Raw genomic sequence first — 22161 nt, forward strand, 5'->3', positions numbered from 1 at the left:
TTTTTTTATGTGGTGCTGAGCACTAACCCAGGGCCTCACCCATGAGGGGCAAGCCCTCTGCCACTGAGCTACAACTCCAGCCCCTGGACATGACTCTTCTTTCATAGCTGTTGAAGAGGTTGGCAAGTCAGCTTCGTCCTTCCCTCAAGAGGTGAAGGAAGGCAAATCCGCAGCCTGCAGGATGGAAGTTAGACAGAAAGAGGCCTCCTGCAGTGAAGTATTGGTCAGTTGCTGAAGGAAGCCTGGGGCGCGGATAGAGGGCCTCATCTTGGGCTGAGAGTGTTGTCTTTAACCTTATTCCAGATGGAAATGGGTAGAAGAGATGACCAAGGACGGGGCCAGCTAGTCCTGGGGATCATTGCTACTCACTTGAGGAAAGAGTCACAGAATGGGGAGCAAAGAGAAGGAGAAACACAAGGGGCAGAGAAGAAAAGTACCCTGCCTTTACTTTCTCCTAGGAGCAAAGGACACCTGCTGGAGTATCCCCCTTTCTCTGGACACAGGGGTGGAATGAAGGGAAGCCAGCAGAACAGGGGCAGTTCTGGAAGCTCTGAAGGAAAAGGAAGGAGGAGGACCGGAGGGAGGGGATGGGGCTTTGGCTCAGAGGCCTAAGGTACCCGCTGGCTGGGCTGGGTCCCTCTCTGGCTCCGGAGGGAACTCCCTGCAGAGGGATTATCGACTTCTCCTTCTGCAAATCCACTCTCAGGGCACAGGGCTCACATCTGAATTCCCTAAATAACTGACCCCCTCTGGGGCCTGCAGCGGGAGATTTTCCATTACAGGGACCCGGAAGGTCACATCCCATTTGCGACCTGTTTCCTCCTCCAGGGTTCCGGCAGGAGGGTGGGTAGAGTGAGCAGATAGTCCCTCTCCAGACCTTGGAATTGGGTCTGGAGCATGATGGAGGCAGCTGAAGACTGTAGCTGCAAGTTCTGGGATTAGACACCAGGAGAGGCTGCCTCTGTCACTGGAAGAATGGCCCAAAGGCAGTGGGGCGTTCAGTGCAGGGCAGACTTGCCCTGGGGCTGGGTGCGCATGAGATGATAACTTTGGGTTTTAGGAGGCACCTGCGCCTTGGGTTCCTGGCTTAGAATTCCTGGGTCATCTTTGGCCCAGGTGGGACAAAAGAGAAAACTTGAGTTCCAGAACCTGAATGTGGCTTGGACTCCAGCCATTGGTATTCCACCCCTCTCATCCCTGCTGGCACCTCCAAGTACTGCCCAGTCCTTCCCAAGCCCTGGCTCTGGTCCCTGGAGCCAGGCTCAATACCGGAAAGGGCTGGCTCTTCCTCTGCCCATACAGCCTGCTGGGCTTCTTGCCATGCCCTGCCATGCCCTCAAGGTTACTGCTGCTCGCAAACTTGAGGACCCAACAAGTGAGAGGTGGACAGGGCACCCCAGGCTCACTTTTCGCCCAAGCCTCACTGACAATCCCCTGCCCACGAGAGCTGAGGCTCTGGGAGGTCATCTGCTTGCCCACCATGAACCCCACGCCAGGACAGAAGCTGCTGCAGATAGCCGGTGCTTTGATCTAGTGCCTGGGTCAGGCTGCTGCTTCCTGTGAACCCAGACAGAGGTGCCCATTTGGATCAAGGCCCTGTTGTTGAGAGGAGCAAAGGAAAGAGACAAAAAGACTCTAAGGCAGGATGTGGGGAGCCGGGATGACCACACTGGAGAGAAAGTCTCAGATCAGAAAGATTGGAAAGGGGTCCGCATGGGGCAGTATGGAGAGTTGCTTGGTTGGTAGAGGAAGGTTTGGGAAGCAGGGATGTGTGCATGTCAGAGAGCTGGGACAGTAACGGGGAGTCAGAGAGGCAGAGGAATGCATTTGGCTGTGTGTCTGTGCTAGTTAATGAGTGAGGGACACAAGAGTCCTGTCTGTGGGTACGTTCCAAGTCCAAAGAAAAGGGCAGCACTCTCTTGGATGAGTGATCAATCAATTACAGATCAGCTATCTGTGTATGAGTGTGTGGCCTGCCACGTGTGACTGGGCGTGCGTGCCTGTGTGTGGGCCAGCGAGGAACTCGGTGCAGCCGGGCGGGCGTGGGCGTACGTGAGCGTCCATGGGAGAATGAGTCTGTGCACGGGGGAGGGGTGGGCGCTGCTCAGCTGCAGATGGGCTGCAAGGTCTCCAAGAAACAGTTCTGTTTCCTAAGTGACTGGCCTCCTGGGGCTTCCAGCCCAGACTTGAAGGTTGTTTCAAGATCATGAAAGGAGAGTGGGAGGGATGGAGGGAGGGAAGGAAGCCTGGAAGTCTCCGTCACCCCCACAGTCCCTCCTCCCATCCTCACCCCACTCCTCTGCCCCAGTCCTGGATTGAGCCAGCACTACTCCTGGGCGCTGCTACCTCTGCGCCAGGCTGCTGGGCACCCTCTCCCCCTCCTCCTCCACCCTCCAACCTTTCCTTTCCCTTTCTTCTTTAGGGGCTGTCATCTTGCCACTGTGACCAGGCTTCTGGGCCCTGTGAGGACATAGTGGAGTCTTCTGCTTCCAAGAGGAGGCCATCTTTAGGGGATGGGTTATGTGGGAATCTGGGAAGGCCAGGGGTGGCCTCGACTAATGTCCAAGAGAGATGCCTTCTCATCCCCCCTTCCTCCCTGTCCTCTGCCCTCCCACTCCCTCAGGCTGTCGTGAACTCTTGGTGGGCTCAGAGCCACAGAGTAGCTGTCTTAGCCCGTTGCTGCCTCAGTTTCCCCACTGGCCCACCAGGATGGCATTGGATTTTCTGTCTGTCTCTTCCTTTACGACTGTCCCTGTTTTCTTCCTGGTCCTTAATTTTTTTTAGTCCATCAAACAAGATTCTAGAAACTCTTCCTTTGTCTCTCCTTAGGTCTGTCATTTTTCCTATGTCTCTCCTTAGGTCTGTCAGATTATTTTTATTGTCTTTTTTAAATGGTGAAAGCCTTTTACCTAGAATTTAGAAAAGAGGAGGAAAAGCCAGGTATGGTAGTGCACACCTGTAATCCCATCAACTGTGGGGGCTGGGGCAGGAGGATCGCAAGTTGGAGGCCAGCCTCAGCAACTTCGTGAAACATAGTCTCAAAATAAAATAAAAAGGGCTGCATATGTAGCTAAGTGGCAGAGCATCCCTGGGTTCAATCCTTGCGGGTAGGGTGGGCTGGGGAAGAAAACAGAAAGGGAAGAAAGCACTCAGGAGTATTTCCCTCAGTCTTTCTATTTCTGCTCCATTCCTTACTCCTTTCTGGGTTTGGAGAGCTCCATGTTGTGTTCCCACCTAGACACGCAGGTGGAAATGCAAGGGAGGAAAAGGAAAGAGTCTTTGGTGTCAACCTCTCTCCCCAGGCATGAAGGTACAAGGCTGCTCTGCGTCTCTGTTTCCCACCTGCCCCTCTCTAGGGTCCCCCCCATGATCTTTTACAGTCAGGTCAGCTGAGGTTGGTCCCAGCGAGGCCACGAGTCACCTGAGCAAGCTTGGACAAGAGGCTGCTCCACTCTGGCTTTGGTGTCTTTGTCTGAGTGACAAGGAGCAGCACTGGGACACCTTGAAGGTCCTCTTCCAGCACTGATGATGCCGCGATCCTGTTCTCGGCTGCCGTCTCCTCAGCTCAGGGAGCAGCAAAGTTACCTGCGTGAGAACCGCTACCTGGAGACCTGCTGGGAAGGAGACCAGGGCGCAGTGCTCTTGCCCTGTTTACCTGCATGTGGCCCACAGAAACGAGCCTTGTCCCTTTAACTCTTGGCATAGAATCCAAGAAGGACTTAGGACTTGAGCTAACACTGCCTTGGTCTCTTACAGGGAGACACCATGAGGGGGGGGGATGGGGTCTGGGGAGAAGGGCTCTTGGCTGGTATCCACCGAGCAAATACCAAATAAGAGGATGTTAGGGCACAGGAGGAGGACCGGGTTAATTGGATCTTGCTGAGTATGGGGGGCAAGGGTCACAGCTGGGCCCTGCAGGGTTCCTGTTTGCCTTTGATTCCATCTGGGCAGGGAGGGAACTGGCCCCTAAGCCCGTGAGGAAGGTTTGCTTTGGCCAGAGATCTGACCCAGGCCCTGGCCCGGAGCACCCCGCCTCCTTGCTCCGCCTATCAAGAGGCAGCCTGGCTTGGTCCCCAACCTCCTCGTTCCTCCCTTACCAGCCCCTTCCACTTAGCCCAGGATGTAGCTCTGTTTATCTGCCTGTTCCCTTTGGCCTCTGGACACCCAACTAGGACAGGATGCCCTGCAAACATCTGGCACGCGAAGACATGGCCCTCCTCCCACAGAATGGACTCTTCCTCGAACTCCAGGGAGCTTGGCCTCCTCGGCACCTCAGTTTCTCTGAAAGTCCAGGATCCTTCTGCTCTAGTGCTCCTGTCTGGAAGTTCCCATCACTTCTCGGGTGTGTGTGTGTGTGTGTGTGTGTGTGTGTGTGTGACTTCGTCGACAGTACATTCTCTTTCTGGCAGCTATTGCATCATTCAGACATTCAGTCTATGTGCTGAACACTTACTGTATACCATATTCTATGTGAGTATTTGAGAGACAATTACAACCCAGGCAAGCAAGGTTCCCACTCTCACGGCTCTTTTGTTCATAATCCCATGCCATTAGGTCACCACATCCCTCCATCCCATCCCTGAGCCAGTCTTCTCAGGGTCAGCTCCTAGCTCTTGAGGACTCCCTTTCCCCATTTCCTTAAGCCTGACAGGCCTTTAAGGCCTATGATATGGCCCCAATAACCTCTTCCAGTATCTCCGTGTTTCTCCTCTGGGCTCTGGGTACTGGAGTGTCCTGGTCAACTAACCGTTAGCTAGAGATCTTGGTGGATCCAAGGGAGCACTGAAGGCACAAGGCTGTTCCATGTCTCTGTTTCCCACCTGCCCCTCTCTAGGGTCCCCACCATGGTCTGATACAGCTGAGGTTGGTCCTCGCCTGACCCAGGTTGGTCCTGAGCAAAGACCCAGCCCTGGCACGTTGGAAGTCACTCTGGACTGGATGGGACAGTGGGCAGAGGCTTTTGATGAGGACTTGTTCCACCACAAACATACCTTGTATGCTTGACTAGATCCTTTACCTCACATTAACTCAGTGAGGTAGTTGGACTAGCTAAGAATTCTCATCTGTAGCAGCATCTTCGTGCCCCATGCCTGGGTCTCACCCCTAGGGATCCTATTTCAATTTGTCTGAGGTAGGGCCCAAGCCTAAGCATTTTTCAAAGGTTCCCCAGATGATTCAATGGGCAGGCAGGGTTGAGAGTCACTGAGCCTGATTGCCACCGAGATCTCTAGCTCATCACAGCTAATGGTGAGTCGACCAGGACACTACATGCTTTCCCCCCACCTCCCCCAGTTGAAACCTTAACCCCTAATGTGAGAGTGTCAGGAGGTGGGGCCTTTGACAGGTAATTAGATGATGAGAGTGCAGCCCCCATGATGGGTTTAGGCCCTTAAAAGAAGAGGGACAGGAGACAGCTTGCTCCCTTTCTGCTCTCTGCCATGTGATGGCAGAGAGGGGGGGGGCCATCTGTAAACCAGGAAGTGATCCCTCCCTCACTAGATATGGGATCTGCTGGCACCTTGGTCTTTAGATTTCCCAGCCTCCAGAAGGGAGGGAGACAGCATGCATTGCTTAATTTGGTCCTCATAAAAACAGATGGGGAAGCAGAGACACACAAATTCTAAGTAGTTCTAAGGGGGACTGGGATTCAAACCTAGTCAGTTTGATTCCAGAGTCTGAACATTTAATCTTCATGCTGTGAAGAGAAGGATCCACTCTGGGTCCTTGTCTCCAGGAGCACATGAGCAGAAATCCCTGACTTCAAAGATGACAGGAGGAGTGTACCAGAAGATAGAGGGGAGGGAAGAGGGCCAATCAATCCCCAGTAGCCGTGAGCCAAGGCCCTGCCAGGTGCTGGCTGCACACTGTTTTTAATCCACAGGAAGATGGCAAGAAGGAGAAGATGGCTCTTAGTTGGAAGATTCAGGAAAGTCTTCGTGGAGGAGGTGACATTCTAGTTAGGCCATGACAGAGATCTGGCTCAGAGAGAAAAAGGAGAGGGAACAGCCTGAGCACAGGCAGACGGCGCAGTACCCAGAGCCCAAAGGAGAAACATGGAGATACTGGAAGAGGATGTTGGAGCCAAATCATGGGCCCTGAACGCCTGTCATTTTAAACGCTTGTGTTTCCTAAAAGGCTCTGATGATAAGAGTCACCTGGATGCTTGTTAAAAATATAAAACAGCAGGCACGTCTCTCAGAGATTCTGATTCATGAGGGTGGAGGTGGGCAGTGGGAGTCTGTATTTTTACCATCAAGCAAGTTTGAGAAACATCGCTATAAACAATATGGAACCATTTAAAGTTTCTGAGCAGGGGCGTAATCTCATTCAAACTGTAGCCCAGGAAGGCTCGTTTGATTGCTGTGTGTGTGCGTGTGTGTGTGTGTGTACATGAGTGTGTGCATACATGGGTGTGGGGGGCTGAAAGGGTGGGACAGGTGGGGACTATAGATGGTAAAGCTCTGGAGGACAAGATGGGACGATGACAGAGAGGAGACAGGGGTGAATGGGAAGGATCTTCAAGGAGACAGGATTTTAGGACTTGGTAGCTGATTGGATATCAGGGTAAAGGAGGAAGGAGCTGGGGGTCAGGGAGTTGGGGATGCAAAGTCAACTCAAACAAGGTAGGGAAGAGAGGAGGTCACTCAGGAGAGAAGCCACAAGTTGTGTTTTGGGTTGTTAAGTCTGAGGTCGCCCTGGCAGGTAGAGAAGGTGACCAGTGAGTGATGGGAATGAAGACTAGAGCTTGGGAGAGAACACTGGCCACGGAAGTCACCTCCACAGAGGTGACCACTCAACAGGAGGAGACTTGCCAAGGTAGAGGAGCCAGAGGACAAGAGGTCAAAGGTCTTGAAGAGAACTCTGGGCAACACCTAGGGTAGAACAGAAGGTCTGGAATATGGAGGGGCAGAGAGATGGTTGAACTAGATGAAGCCATGGGACCTGACAGCTGAGAGAGAAAAAGGATTAAGGGGCAAAAAGAAACCCTATCAATTTCAGATTTCAGATGCTAAGGAGAAATGAAAGTTGGGCACTTTTTTTGGCCTTTGAAAAAAACATTTCCATGGTAGGTCAAATTTAGAAATCAAATTGTGAAGAGTTGAGGAGGGTGTGGTAGGAAGCAGGGGGGTCTAGGTTACCCTCTCCCTAGGGGATCACAGGAAATGGAAAGACCCATTTAGAAGGGTCTCCTCTCCTGGTCACGGATCCCACTCTACCCCTGAGCCCCAGCTTTTTTCATCATTTCCCTCAACAGCAATCCTCAGAAAATGATGAACTCAGTACTACGATGATTCTTATTTTAAATATGATGAAAACTTAAGTGAAACTAAGGCTAGAGAAAGCCAGTAGTGGGATCCAGGATACAGAGCTGGGAAACCCAGCTCTGTGCAATGTTTTGCTGCTTGGTTCTGAAGTCCCAGCTCCACAGATTTTTTAAAATCTTAACTGGGTACAAAGAGACGTTATTTCTTGCACCTAAATTCCTGATGGGTAACACGCCTTATCCCCTAACTTTTAGATTTGTTCTGTCTTGTCCCCTTTCCCCAGGAATACTTTGGGACTGGGGTCCTCCTTGACAATTTGCAGCACCTTGAGAGGTCAGTCCTGCTGTCCTGGATTCCCCATCACCTTGGCCTTGCAGCTGATTGGACCTCCACACCCTTGTTACCCCCTCCCCCCTCTCGCTCTTTCTTCCTAAGATGATTTGAATTAGGCAAGATGAAGCTTTGTCACATGGCTAAGAACTTGTGCTGTGGAGTTAGAAGTGCCTAGAAAAGAAATCTTAGGCCGGCCACTAATTGGACATTTGTTTGTTTTTAGCTTCTCTGAGCTTCGATTTCTTTGCTAGCTCTAACTCATCCAATTGTGTTGAGAACTGCAACGCTTGATGAATGTTAGCCATTATTTTCTGCCCTCTATTTCCAATGTCGTGGCCTTTGGATTGCAATTTCTCTTTCAGCTGGATCCGATCTCCCGCACCTTCCCTCCCCAGAGGACAGAGCCCAGCCCTTCCTCGGCTGCCCAGGAAGCTGGCCTGGGTTATTTCTTGAGGGATGGAGAGTTTGGGTTCTGAAAGAGGAGAAAGGAGAAACTTTCAGCTGTGGGTGGAAGTGGCCGGTGAAGATGGACTTGGGAAAGAGGGGTGCCCACTATGGAGGCCATATGGCCACCAAAGAGAAAAAGACCCAGATTCCCTCTCGTGTCCCCCACTCCCTGCTCACTCCCTGGCTCAGCCAGCCATTCTGTAAATGTCTGGGGAGATTCTAGTCCTTGCTAGGCAATTGGGCTAGGCATGGGGACAGAGCAGAAGAGAGTTAACCGTGGCCTTGAGAAGCTCACCGCCAAGACGGAGAGGCAGACAGAAACAAGCCTCCTTAACTACAACACAGAGTGGGAGATGCAAGGGGGGCCAAGGACAGGGTGCTGTGGGGGGGGGAGTGAGCGAGGGTCAGTCACTTAGCATCAGGACGCTGGGATCACACTCGCTCCCATGGCCGGCTCACTCACCCCCACTGTTCCATCTGTTTCTTTGTTTTGCAATCTTTATTTCTGGCTTTGTTTTCCATTTACTTTTCTAATAGAGAGGCTTTGGAAAAATTCCACACTTGTTTCAGTTGGACGAGGCAAAAAGGGAATTGTCCACTCTTCAGCCAGAATAGCCCAGGGGTGCCGGGTTCCTGCAGGGCCCAGGTGGACAAGTGGAGGAAGCAAGAGCTGGCCACAGGGAGGCCAGGAAAGAGCCTGCAGCCCCCAGGGAGGCTGAAAACACAGGAGGAACTGAACTGAGCTGAGAAGTCTGGGGTGACCATGTCTCCCATCTTCCCAGAGCTCTCCTCACACCCCACTGCCTTCTGTTGTGATTGGAGGGGAGAGTGGAGCCCCTTCTCCTCAGAGCATCCTGGGAAGCTGGGTTCCATTGCTCTTTCCCCACCTGGTGAGTTTGAAAGGCCTCAGAGTTGGAAGTGAGTCTTCAACATTATCCAAGGTGGAGGGCTAGGTGTGTGTGCATAAAATCTTTCCTAGTCTTTCTCCCTCAAATCCACCACATGACCTCATGGTCTCCTCATGTCCTGGGTCTCTGACACTGTTCATTGATTCATTAATTCAACAAAACATTTATTGAACACTCACTATGTGCTAGAAATTGGAGCACATTAATGGGAAAAGATAGTTAGTTCAAAAGGTTGTATAGATACCAGATGAGAGAGAGAGAGAGAGAGAGAGAGAGAGAGAGAGAGAGAGAGAACACGCACATGCACATATGTGAACATATAAATAAATGTGTGCAGGTTAGGGAAGCAGGAGGAAGAATGTTCAGAAAACTTGAGTTTGGGAGTCAGTTTGCATTTGCATCTAGGTGCTACCTTTTTGGGGGCAAGGTACTGGAGATTAAACTCAGGGGTGCTCTCCCACTGAGCTACATCCTAAGCCCCTTCGTATTCTTTATTTTGAGACAAGGTCTAGCTAAATTGCCAAGACTCTTCTTGGACTTGCCATCTTCCTGCCTCAGCCTCCTGAGTTACTGGATTACAGACATGTGCCACTGTGCCTGCCTGGGTGCTACCATTCACTCTCTGTATGAACTTAAGGTGAATTACGTAACTTGTCTGTACCTATTTCCCATCTGTAAATTAGCGATAACCACCTGGGGTTGTTCTTACCACCTGGGTTTTATGTGAAGACTAAATGAGTAAATGTGCGCAGAATGTGGGTGACAGTGTCCAATACAAAGCGGCCTTTCAGTAAGTGTTAGTTATTATCACTTCCTTCTTTCTTCACTCAGAGCTGTGTCTAGACAAACCTATGAATGACCTATTCTCCAAATCTGCCTTTTGCTTAACCTCGGTGACTCAAGGGGCAGTCGCCTGGTGCTAACCACCTGTCGCCCCCTGAGGCTCATCTACAATACTCACCCTTAGACTTTTGTCTACCCAAACTGTTGCCATTTGCCACCCTCAACTTGCCCACCCCCACCAAGCTGCTCAGGTTGGGGAAGAAGTGATATCACACAGTGGGGCTTGCCTCAGCCCCCTGCTCCCTCCAGACACTTCTGCTCCAGCAGTCCCCTCTTGCTGGCTGGGAACAGAGGACAAGAATGGGGAAGGAGCCCAGGCACCCACCCCATGGGCCTGGGGAAACAAAAGAACTTGTCAGGGGAGGGAGGTCGGAGGGGATTCCAGCTCAGAGGGATCCATGCATGGTATTCCAGAGTAGGTGGCAGCTGGCACTATTCCTGGGTGCAGAAATGACAGGGTCCTCTCAGGGGTCAGGGCTAGGTTGTGCCAAGGCCCCAGTGGCATTGTGACTCCCCTATTCTTGAACAACTGTGCCACCCCCTTGGCATAGGCCTTAAGAACTGGGGCAGGAGTGTGGGCTCAGCCAGGGTAAGGGGAGGGTTTAGAACACACACACACACAGGGTCCACCATGGGGTGCAGATCTTGGTTCTGGGGAGGAAGGGGGAAGAAGGTGTGGTGCAGATGTGTGTATGGGTTGGGGTGGGGGAGATGACTTTGTGGTTCCATGACTATGTTGGGGTGGGCCAAGTGTCTGTGTGTTTATCTCTGCCCTGGTTTGTTGTCCAGGTGAGTGTAGGTTTTTGCTTTACCTCTGACCCTTTGCTTGAGCCTCTCAGCAATTCGGCAGTGAGAATTTTCTCTTTGGGAGGGTGGGAAAATCCAGTTTCTCAGTGCAGTATGGGTCAAGGATTTATAAACACACACAAACAGGACATTCTTGTGTGGGATCCTTAGCTCCCCAAGAAGCTGGGTTTGTACTCATTTGAAGGAGAGAGCTGAGTATTCCTAGTGTGTCTCCATCATTTCCATGTGTGTTAGTGGCTGTTATGTTTGTCATTTTGTCTCCACAGTAATATCTGTGTCCATAGCAAGTACTTATAAATGCTGGGCTCAGATTTAAATTTGTTCTTTAGTGATGTTTGCCTTTAAGAAACAATGTAACAGGGGTTAAAAAAATCCTGGGTTCAAATCCAAGTTTGGACAGTAACTAATCCATTAACTTTGGACAAGTTCCTTAGCTTCTGTATGTCTCAGTTTTCTCACGGCGATAATAATAATAATAGCACTAACCTTACAAAGTTCTGTTGAGGATTCAATGAGATCATGTTACACACCTGGCACAGGTCAGGATATTTTTAACAGTCCAGTCTTTGGGTGTGCTCCTCTTTGAGGGACATAACTCCTCTGTTGTGACTGCCGTATGTGACATCTCGGCCAGATTATAAACCGTTTTAGGGGAGAACATGGGTTTTAATGGTTGTTAATAATACTCATGAGAACCCAGTACCAACTTTGTACCATGTAGTTTGGAGGTGAAATGAATTAAATTAACATGTAAAACAAGACTGGTGTTTGACATATGCCCACATCTGGTAGTGGGGGGGGTATGGGGGATGGGAAGCTGGTGATGGTATAGTGACAACACAGCCCAGCAGGTGCCAGGGTCCCCACGGTCACTACTGCACCTGTGTCTCTCTGTAATCCCAGACTCCCTCCTTGTGAATGTCCTAGTCTGGCCTTGAGGATCACTTAAACCTCATTTTCTCCTTCCTGCACTCACCCCTGCCCCAGTGCACCAGCCTAGGTGAGCCTGTGTTTTCTTGTGGATGTGACAGATGGGGACAGAGTCTACACAATACATTCCTCTTTTGCAGAGTGTGCGTGTATTTGTGCATCACTCTGTTGGGTGTATGTGCAGCACCTTTCTGCGTAAAACCCCTTTCCATTACGGTGGGTACATGCGTCTGTGTGTGTGATGAGCCTCGTGCCTGCCATTTCCTCTCCTCCCCCGGCTTTTCCAGTTACATAAGCAGCTGAGGGGCGAGTCAGTCCCGGGCTGTGGGCTCCCCCTGCTGGCCACCTCTGGAACCCACATTTGCGGGAGGGGCATGTGGAAGAAGTTTTGCCTCAAGCCCTCTGGTCCTCCATCCCTACCTGCTCTCAGCTCCTTCCCAGCCCCAAGCCATGGGAGGAGGACTAGTATCTCAGATCCCTGAAGAACTCCCTCATAATGCCCATAATGAGGTTTGGTTATTATTTGTTTACAGTATGTTCCCTGCAACACAATGGCTACTTTCCCTGAGGGAAGGGGACCAAGATGGCCTTGACTTTGTTTATCAAAGCACTGTCTTGTTTAGCACAAGGCCTCCCCAATCAGATTTGGTGTATGAATGAGTGTAACAGGATAGAAAAAGGCTTGGAAGGAGAGACAGTGCAGTATAGAAAGATTTGGGGACAGGCAGGCCTGGGCTCAAGTCGGGCCTTGATTACTTGAAAGCTGTGTGGCCTTGGGCAAGACGCTTTAACCCTTCTGAGCCTCAGGTTCCTCTTTTGTTAAACGACACCATCTTGTAAAACAGACTGTAAAGGCTAGAAATCATACCCCTTTGAGTACTGCCCTTATTGTGCAAGCATTCCATAAATCTATTATGATGATAATGGTATCTTAACATCTGTCAAACCATAATAATCAGGAAGGCATTAAATCCATTCAGTTTCTAACTAAAGGGAGAGAATGGTTTTCCTCTAAATGCCTCCCTGGGCCTTTCATTTTCACACAGCTCAACATGGACTGTGGATGATTTAGAGAAATGGATCTGAAGAAACCAGTCAAGGCAGGTATGGTTTGGCTTGTGCCACTTCCTGCCTCTGGACCTCAGTTTTCTAGTCTGTAAAGGATGCCACCTAAGTAGAAGGGTGGAGGGGGATGAGAAGAGACAGGTAGCGTGGTGGAGGGTGAAGGGTGCTGGAAAAACTCTGGGGTCACAATCCACGGCCACTTTGACAGCCTTGGCTTTGCAGACCTGCTTCACCCTTCCTGACCCTCCTCACTCTCCATCTGCTCCAGAGTCCAGGGAAAGACAAAGAACCTAGGTAGAATGCCTCCACCATATCCAGGGCAGGTCCCACACTTCCAAACACAGGGCTATGTCCACCTCTTCTCACTTAATATAGAAACTTCTTCAGCGAATTCCCCTAAGTTTTAGGTCTAAACTAAAATTAAACTACTTAGAAAGCAGTTTAAATATTAATTCAAAAACAAAACACCCCCTCCCATGTCGTGTTAGTTGCCCTGTGCCAACCAGCTTGTGTACATTACCTCAATTAATCACCACTGTAACCCCTTGAGTGAATGTCAACAATTTCAGCTCAATTTGTGGTTGAATGAGGTTAAGCAACTGGTGCAGGATCCCTCAGCCAGTAAGAAACGGCTCTTGGATGGTCCACTTGCCCAGCACGTTTTCCTTTGGTTTTGCCCTCTGAGGGATTGGCAAACAGGTCTCCCATGACCTTCCGGGCCCTGAAGCACTCTTGGACCCAAACCCTTCGCGTTCCGAGCTCCTTTGTCCCTCTGACCCCCACTTAAGTCAGCAGGGTTTGCAGCGATGACTAGCGGCTCAGAGAACCTAACTGGATTCTGAGTGCTTGCACCCGACTCCCGGCATCACAGGTGCTCCGCGGGGTGAGATCTCGGCGGGGGTGGGTGGAGATTAGCGGAGGCGAGGCGTGGCCAATTCTGCCCGCCGCTGGCCTGGGGCGGAGCCACCGCTCGATTCCGAGTCCGGCCGAGTCAGGGGATTAGGGAGGGCGGATCTTGAGGCGGGGACGAGCCAGGGCTGGAGACTGGCGGGGCCTCAGTAGGGCGGGGTATGGGCGGGTCCCTGTTTGGGGCGGGGCTAGGGCTGGAGACTGGCGGGGCCGCAGCCTGGTCAAGCTGTGGGCGGGGCCGAGGCGTGGGCGGGGCCGAGGCTGGGGCGGGGCGGGAACGGTCTCCCGAGCTCCCTAGGGCTGGAGGGAAAGCGGTGGGAGGAAGGGGGGAGGGAGGGGACTTGGCGCCTCCTGCTCCGCTCGGCTCCGCGCACCCACGCCTCACTGCTCCGCTTCCTGCCCCCCACCTGGGCATGCGCCCCCTGTACCCCCAGCCCTCCAGAGCCCGCGCAGCCCCCCGGAGCCTCCTTAAAGCCGGCCGCGCAGGATGGGCGCCCCGGGTCCCAAGCCGACGCTGCTGCTACTGCTAATGCTGGGTAAGCTGGGTCCCCGCCCTATCCCGGGCACCGCAAGGCAGGTGCCGGCCACCCGGCGCCCATCCGGGCCCGCCTTCCCAGCATTTCGGAGCTCTTCGCAACCCCCCTTCTCCGTCAGGTGTGTCTCCAGTCTCCCCGGGCTTGGCGCCCAGCTTCCCTTTGCGGCAGCCCGCCGAACCAGTCACGCGGAAAAGGGGCTCCCCAGGGCTAGTTCCGTAGCCGGGGGCACAGTGAGGACCCACGGAGGTGCTGCCCGAGGCACCGCCAGGTCTTCGGAGGCAGGCCCTACTTCTCAGCCTGCAGACCCAGTTGCTGGGGTCGTTGTGTCCAAATGGTGCGACTCAGTTGTGTCTCACACTCAGCTCCAGGCCTGGCCTTGGGTGCCTGCCCTGTGTGGGCAGTGCCCGACGGTCTTCATAATTGCCCCAGAGTTGGCTGGAGGCCCAGAGGCTGTTTCTACCCACATCTTTGAAGTAAGTCTCCACTAATTGCTCCCCATACACTTCATCATTTGAGGCTCCCTCCCTTGCCCCCATCTCCACCCTTGGTTGAGTTCCTAGGTGCCCTTCTTCCCCTCTGGCACACAGCACTTTGGCCTGTTGTGAGACCCCCCCCCCCTCTTAGTCCCAGTTTCCCTGCTTCAAGAGACACCAGGTTCAGAGAGACTGATCCTGAGATCTCCAAGTTCCCAGTGTCTCTGGGGTGGGTTCATGTGGAGTGTACTGGAACCAACCATGCATTGGGATAGTGACAATGGCCTGAACTGGAGGGTTCCCTGTAGGAGGTTGTCTTGGGAAGAGTGTGGCATGGAAATAGTTAAACTACCTGTACAGATTTTAAAAGGAGACTGAAGCCCTTGAAATAAGAGTGCTGCAGGGGAGGTGGGTGGGACTCCAGAGCTTCTGTAGTCCAGGCAGAGGCCTGTGGTGCCCTGAGCTGCACAGTGGTGCCAAGTGCAGTCTTCCCCTGTTGCAGGTCCTTCGGCCTCACATTCCGAGTGAGACCTCTCCTTGGGGCCCTGGGGGTGGGGGTGTGGAGAGGCAGTTCCATGTACAAAGAGGAAGGAGCTGTGGGGATTGGTTGCCTAGCGCGTGCTCCTTTTCCGTGGAGCAGGGAGGAGCCCAGGGATGGTGCAGAGAGACAGGAGTCTGTTGGGATCTGAGTGCCCACTGCATGTGACGCTGACATTCATCCACAAATGAGGAAAATGAAAATGAAGTAACCTGCTCTAGAGAGCATATCTAGTGAGTGTTGGGGCCAGGATTTGAACCCAGATCTGACTCCAAAGCAGGTCTCTGCTTTCTGGCTAGTGCTGGGGAGAGGACCTTGCTGGGAGAGGGAACTGAGCAGCAGCTGATTTCCTAAGGTTGTGGGGGTGACTTTCCCACGGGGATCTCCAAGCATCAGCAGCTGTGGAGCCAGGAAGGTGGGAGGGGGCCTCCTGAGCAATCTGCCCTAAGGCAACCTGGGAAGATATCTGCTTGACTACCTTGCCTTCACCCTGATTATGAAATGTGCCTGGAGCTGGGTCCTCCTGAGTCACACCCTCACTAGCTGCTAGCTGGCTGTCAGAGGTAGAAGCTCTCAGTTCTCTTTTAGTGCAGAAATTGAAGCCTGGAAGAGGAAGGGACTGGTTCCAGACCAAACCACTGGGGATGAGGATGGGCCCGAAAGCCACCTCCTGCTAGCTTGTGGCCTATCTAACTACTGACCATGTGTTCTCCCCGTGACTCAGCCTGAGGGAGAAGAAAGGGGCCTAGAGCTGGAGGGTGGAGCTGACCCCTGGGTATTTTTCTACAATCCCAGCAGAAAGGCTCTAGAATACCCCTGGGAAGCCTGGAAATGACTGTGGTTGGTAAGGTCCCTTTGGGAGCCTGCCCTTGGAGTCTCCTCATCTTTCTCCCTGGTTTTGTCCCTCTGCAGAGGACTTTCCGGGATAGTAGGATATTGATCAAAACACTGTATTTCTCCTGCCTTACTTTTCTCATCTGTAAGCTGGGAGCAAAGCAGCCTCCTTACATCCTGGGGTTCTGTGATCTTATCTGATAGGAGCTGTGGAAAGGTGAAGGGAGAGAAGGAAGCAGTTGAGTGATCCAAGGCTGTCTAAGTTATCTCCTGGGACAGGATGGAGTCTGGTGTAGAGGAGAAAAAATGGGCTGCTGGGGGCTTAGGGCCTTCCAAAAAAAGGAGCTATATGTAAATGATGCATATCATATGCAAATGAAGGCTTTGTTAGGGAGTTGGGGGGGGAGGTGCAGTGTACATCAGCTGGGCTAGCCAGAAGATTGGCAGGCAGGGGGGGGGGGGAATCTTCTGCCCCAGGCAGGGCAGAGCCTGGTTCTTGCAGCAAAAGCCCCAGCTGCCTTGGCAACTCTGTGGGGTAGGAGAAGCAGTGAGCTCATGGCACAGCTGGAGTGGGGAGGGCATTGTGTGATGAGAACTGACTGGGTCTGTGCCCTGTCCAGAGAGGGCCACTGGCTCCATTGTCTGGCCTAGGTGACATAGCTAATAAGCCAATAAGCCCTTGAGCAATATTTTTTGGATCCCCTCCAGCAAAGGAGGTCTTGGGATTCCTGAACCAGAAGGCTCCCCTGACCAAGTCCTAAAAAAGTAGAAGCAGACATGGAAGTGGGGAATGGGGTAGGAGAGGTAAGGTCTACATGGAAATGAAACAGGTAAAGTCAGGGAATCAGATGCTTATAGGTGCTCTGTTTCTGGCCAGCCAGAAATGGGATGTATTTGAGTTCTAAGGCAAACCTGGGCCTATGTCACTTTCTTGAGACCCAGCATCCCTTCCCTGTTCTTGATCAGAGGCTGGCCCTCTGTGTACCAACCTTCTCTGGGTTTCCCTTCCTTTCACAGTCAGGGTCAAGAATGGTGCTGGTGGTCTTGGACATGGAATGGGGACCTAGATACCTCCTACTCCTCTGCCTTTCCCTACAGGAGTCGTGTGTTGTGCCCGGGAGGTGCTGGTCCCCATGGGGCCCCTGTACCGAGTGGCTGGCACAGCTGTCTCCATCTCCTGCAATGTGAGTGGCTACGAGGGCCCTGCCCAGCAGGACTTTGAGTGGTTCCTGTACAGGCCTGAGGCCCCAGAGGCCGCACTGGGCATCATCAGCACGAGGGATACACGGTTCTCCTATGCTGTGTTTGGGCCCCGTGTGGCGGCTGGTGAAGTGCAGGTGCAGCGTCTACAGGGTGATGCCGTGGTACTCAAGATTGCCCGCCTGCAGGCCCAGGATGCTGGCATTTACGAGTGTTACACTCCCTCCACAGATGCCCAATACCTGGGCAGCTACAGTGGCAAAGTGGAACTGAGAGGTACTGGGCACTGGGATGGGATGGGCCATATCCACCCTCAGGTTTTGCATTTGAGGAACTTGAGGACCAAAGTATGACCTCAGAGTCACCCAATGAGTCATTGGCTGTTGTGGGACCAAACGTAGATCTCTTTTTTCGCAGTCCGTTGCTTTTCTTCTATCAGACTACTTTTTGGGAGAAGAGTAAGTGGCCTTCACTATCTAGTCCCACTCTTGGATTGGATGGGGAAGTGTGATGGATTGAATACTCTATTCCTAGAGAGTCCAGGACCCAGATGTGGGGAGGGAAAAGTATAGATGGGTAGGAATTATGCCATGGGATATTCTTACGCTCTTAAGTTTGTCCTCTGAGAAGGAAAACAGGGCTAGTTTTCCAAGTATTTCAAATAGGTGCCAGTCTTTAACACAACAGGGAGAGGCAATGGGCTGATTCTGGGAAATTCAACAAGTATTTATTGAGCGCCTTGGTGTGCCCAGCACTGTGTTTGGCACCACTGAGTTACAAAAGAAATAATATAACATGCAATCTTTGCCTTTTGGAGCTCAGGCAGTTCAGGGGATGGATTGTACACAGGAAATAGTAACAAGCCAGCTCCCAGCCTTCCCTCATGCCAGCTGTCCTCTCCAGTTCTTCCAGATATGCTGCAGGTGTCTGCTGCTCCCCCAGGGCCACGAGGCCGTCAAGCCCCGACCTCACCACCACGCCTGTCGGTGCACGAGGGGCAGGAGCTGGCCCTGGGCTGCCTGGCACGGACAAACACAGAGAAGCACACACACTTGGCTGTGTCCTTTGGACGAGCTGTACCTGAGGCTCCAGTGGGTCGAGCCACTCTGCAGGAAGTGGTGGGACTCCGGTCTAACTTGGCTGTGGAGGCTGGACCCCCCTATGCTGAGCGGCTAGCTGCAGGGGAATTGCGGCTTGGCAAGGAAGGGGCTGATCGGTACCGCATGGTGGTCGGGGGCGCCCAGGCCGGAGATGCAGGCACCTATCACTGTACTGCTGCTGAGTGGATTCAGGATCCTGATGGCAGTTGGGCACAGATTGCAGAGAAAAGGGCTGTCCTGGCCCATGTGGATGTGCAGACACTATGTGAGTGCCACACGTCTTACCACAGAAGGGGGTGTCTCAGTGGGGTCCCAGAGTTAGTAGATTATCATTGCCTGACTCCAGGGAACTCATCTTGCATAGATGAGTTCTTTGTCTTGCATAGGGTGAGCCCCACTGTTGGCACTGCTCTCCTCTCTACCCATGACAGATTTTCTTTACTTGGAAATTGGGCATGGAGATAGAAGGGCCATGGGTGAAAGGCAGGATTCAGGCCTCTGGGCAGGGGAGATGGTCACACCAAGTGAAGGGCGGACAGGAGGCCTGCAAATTGTTGCTATCCAGGAAGGAATTACAGGTGGGGAATCAGGTGCCTTTGGGTCCCCACCTCTGAGACGCCCTTCTTCCTCACATGTTTCAGCTAGCCAGTTGGCAGTGACAGTGGGGCCTGGTGAACGTCGGATTGGCCCAGGGGAACCTTTGGAACTGCTGTGCAATGTGTCAGGGGCACTGCCCCCACCAGGCCCTCATGCTGCATACTCTGTGGGCTGGGAGATGGCCCCTGCAGGGGCACCTGGGCCTGGCCGCCTGGTAGCCCAGCTGGACACAGAAGGCGTGGGCAGCTTGGGCCCTGGCTATGAGGGCCGGCACATTGCCATGGAGAAGGTGGCATCTAGAACCTACCGTCTACGGCTAGAGGCTGCCAGGCCTGGGGATGCGGGTACCTATCGCTGTCTTGCCAAAGCCTACGTTCGAGGGTCTGGGACGCGGCTTCGAGAAGCAGCCAGTGCCCGCTCCCGGCCTCTTCCTGTGCATGTACGGGAGGAAGGTGAGATGGGGTTGTGTTCTCAGCAGGGTTTGGGGCTTCTAGGACCCTTTCCTTCTATTTCTGTGCCCCTATCCCAGTTCATTAGCTGTTGCCGTTCTTCAGTCTCACTCTTCCATCAGGATTGTGGGAATAACCTGAGTTTTCTGGATACTTGCTTCAACACTAACCCTGACACCATAAATCCTGACTCTTCGCTCTCTGATCCCATGTCCTTCATTTTGCAGGAGTGGCACTGGAGGCTGTGGCATGGCTAGCAGGGGGCACGGTGTACCGTGGGGAGACTGCATCCCTGTTGTGCAACATCTCTGTGCGTGGCGGCCCCCCAGGGCTGCGGCTGGCTGCCAGCTGGTGGGTGGAGCGACTAGAGGAGGGGGAGCTGAGCTCTGGCCCCGCCCAGCTGGTAGGCGGTGTGGACCAGGATGGTGTGGCAGAGCTGGGGGTCCGGCCAGGTGGAGGCCCTGTCAGCGTGGAGCTGGTGGGTCCCCGAAGCCATCGACTGAGACTGCACAGCTTGGGGCCTGAGGACGAAGGTGTGTACCACTGCGCCCCCAGCGCCTGGGTGCAGCATGCTGACTACAGCTGGTACCAGGCAGGCAGTGCCCGCTCGGGGCCCGTCACAGTCTACCCCTACATGCATGGTGAGTGACTCCCCTCCCTCCACCTGCCATACCTCTGCTTCCTCCCAGCCCTTGTCCTGTTCTTCCCTTTCCATCTTCCCAACCTCTTGCTGCTATCATTTCGCATGAAGAGCCCCTGTGTGCCCATCTGTGCCATGGCAGAGGGCAGGCAGGGAGCAGGGAGGGCTCTCTGTGCAGGTAGGGGGTGAGTTCAGAGAACCTGAAGGCGAGAGTGTGACGGAGGGTGGGGAACGATGGCACTCCCCCTGAACACAGCCATCCTCTCTCACCCAGCTCTGGACACCCTATTTGTGCCCCTTTTGGTGGGTACAGGAGTGGCCCTAGTCACTGGCGCCACCATTCTTGCCACCATCACCTGCTGCTTCATGAAGAGGCTCCGAAAACGGTGATTCCTTGCTCCACAGGTGAGGGGAAGAAACCTTAGCCCTGTCTTCTTTAGGCTTCCCCAAACTGATGAGTGGCTTCCTCCTGGGCCCCACCTGGAGGAGGAGCAACCAGCATGGTTCTGTAGGATCCTGTTAGTGGGGCGAGGGCCGAGAGGGAGCTGCACTTAGGGCTTGTCCTCAGTCCACGCTGCATTCTCTCTCCAGTTCTTGCAGGTGTCAACTGTCTTCCAGCCAGCTCCAAGTCCTCCTCTGGTTGCCCGGATACCCTTTCCCTCTGGCCACCCTTCCTTTAATTTATTTGACCTACCCCCATGCAAAGTGGGAGACATGGCCCCATGCCCCACACTTTCCTGCCCCGGCTCCTCCCTCTGGCCTCTGTTCTTGGTCTTATAAAAAGGCTATTCCATGTCCTTGAACTAGTTTTTCTAAAATGTGAATAAATTTGTTTTATAAAATCCAGGCCTAGCTGTGTCTTCTCCTGCCACGAAGCTGTAAAAGGCTGGGGTATGCAGTAGGGAGGTTGTTGGGGGCTGATAACCTGGGCAAACCACGCCTCTCTTCCCACCATAAACACCATCTGGCCTCCATGGGCCTTGTCACCCACCCCAGGAGGAGACACCTGGGTCCCATCTGCTGCCTGAATTGTCAGTGCTGAACCAACTCCTAAGGGGGCTCCTGTTTGGGGAGGGGACCCTTCTCCCACATTATGGGCAGGGACTTCCAGGTGCAGCGCCTTTCTGAGCTCCCCTGACTTGGCCACAGCCCTCGGCCTGTCTTCATTTTCCTAGTCGAGCTAGTTTCAAACTTGTCTCCTCCCTCTAAGCCCTGGGGCCTCAGTCTTTTTCCTCCTGACCTTAATTATGCTTTCTGACACAGCAGAATAGGCTTCCTAGAACAGGGACAACAGCATTCAGGGGAGGGCCTCCATTGACTTTGTCCACCAAGCTGCTACCCCTACATACCCCACCCTGCTGGCTTCCCCACCCTGCCTACTTTCACCCTTTGCCTAAGGATCCTCTGATCTTAAACTTCTGGCCTGTTCTGCCCCTATAGAGGCATCCAGTCTACCTCTTTTAATTTAATTATTTAACATTTATTGAGCATAGCTGGTTTGCTAAGTGTCGTTTTTCACAGATGAGGAAACTGAGGCCCTTAGAAGTGATGAAACTTGATGAGCATCACTTCTCTGGGATGTGAACAAGTCATAGAGCGAGTCAGTGACGGTGTCGGCACTAAAACCCAGGTCTCCTGACTCTTTGCACTGTACAGTGGTATCCTGAGTGGTGACAGTGGTGAGGACAGGTGTGGCCACAACTTTTCCAGGGGAAGGAGGGATCTGTTTTAGCCTCAGTTTCTCTTTCTGTTCAATTACAGTGGTTTCAGTGCTGTGTGTGTGTGTGTGGACCAAGAAGACCCCCACTATAGACTTCACCTGTTCCACTGAATTAAACCCAGATTGCTCCCCATCCCCTACCCCAATATCTATTCTTGGGAGAATAGCTGTCATCAGCATTATAGGACCTTGTCTTTGACTGAGGGTGACCCAGGTGGCCCTGGGACCCGAGGCAGACACCCATGCCTAGACTGAAGGGAAGGGATGAGGCTTAGGTCTTCCTTCTTGCCTCTGGAAGGTGCAGTGCCACTAGGATCCTGGCTTCCCAGCCTGGAATGAGCAGACTAGGGTGCCTGCCTTCCCCCAAGGGGCTGTGACTTGTTATTCAGAGACGTGAGTGGGGCGCAGTCAGGGTGGGAGATGAAGGTCCTGGTAGGTCCCTTCAGGGCGCGCTCGCCTGGGCCATACTTTTCTCCAGGAAGCCAACCTCAGGTTCTCTCAACCAACCTTCTGCCTTTTTTCAACTTTTCATTGCTCTCCCCTTGCCATCCTGGGATGACTGGGGTG

The 22161-nt window shown here is 53.0% G+C and overlaps 1 protein-coding gene across 1 annotated transcript; it reads left to right on the forward strand.

Annotated features, from left to right (window-relative positions):
• The first annotated feature begins 13834 nt into the window (after positions 1-13834).
• On the forward strand, positions 13835-20671 carry Igsf8 (immunoglobulin superfamily member 8). Its single transcript, XM_027950751.3, has 7 exons — positions 13835-14043; positions 16987-17364; positions 17992-18453; positions 18830-19237; positions 19462-19875; positions 20149-20279; positions 20466-20671. Exons 1-6 carry the CDS (start codon positions 13995-13997, stop codon positions 20262-20264), a joined length of 1827 nt encoding a protein of 608 aa, XP_027806552.1. The 5' UTR covers positions 13835-13994; the 3' UTR covers positions 20265-20279; positions 20466-20671.
• The last annotated feature ends 1490 nt before the right edge of the window (positions 20672-22161 follow it).

Source organism: Marmota flaviventris, chromosome 10 (assembly GCF_047511675.1).
Source record: "Marmota flaviventris isolate mMarFla1 chromosome 10, mMarFla1.hap1, whole genome shotgun sequence".
NCBI classification, from domain to species: Eukaryota; Metazoa; Chordata; class Mammalia; order Rodentia; family Sciuridae; genus Marmota; species Marmota flaviventris.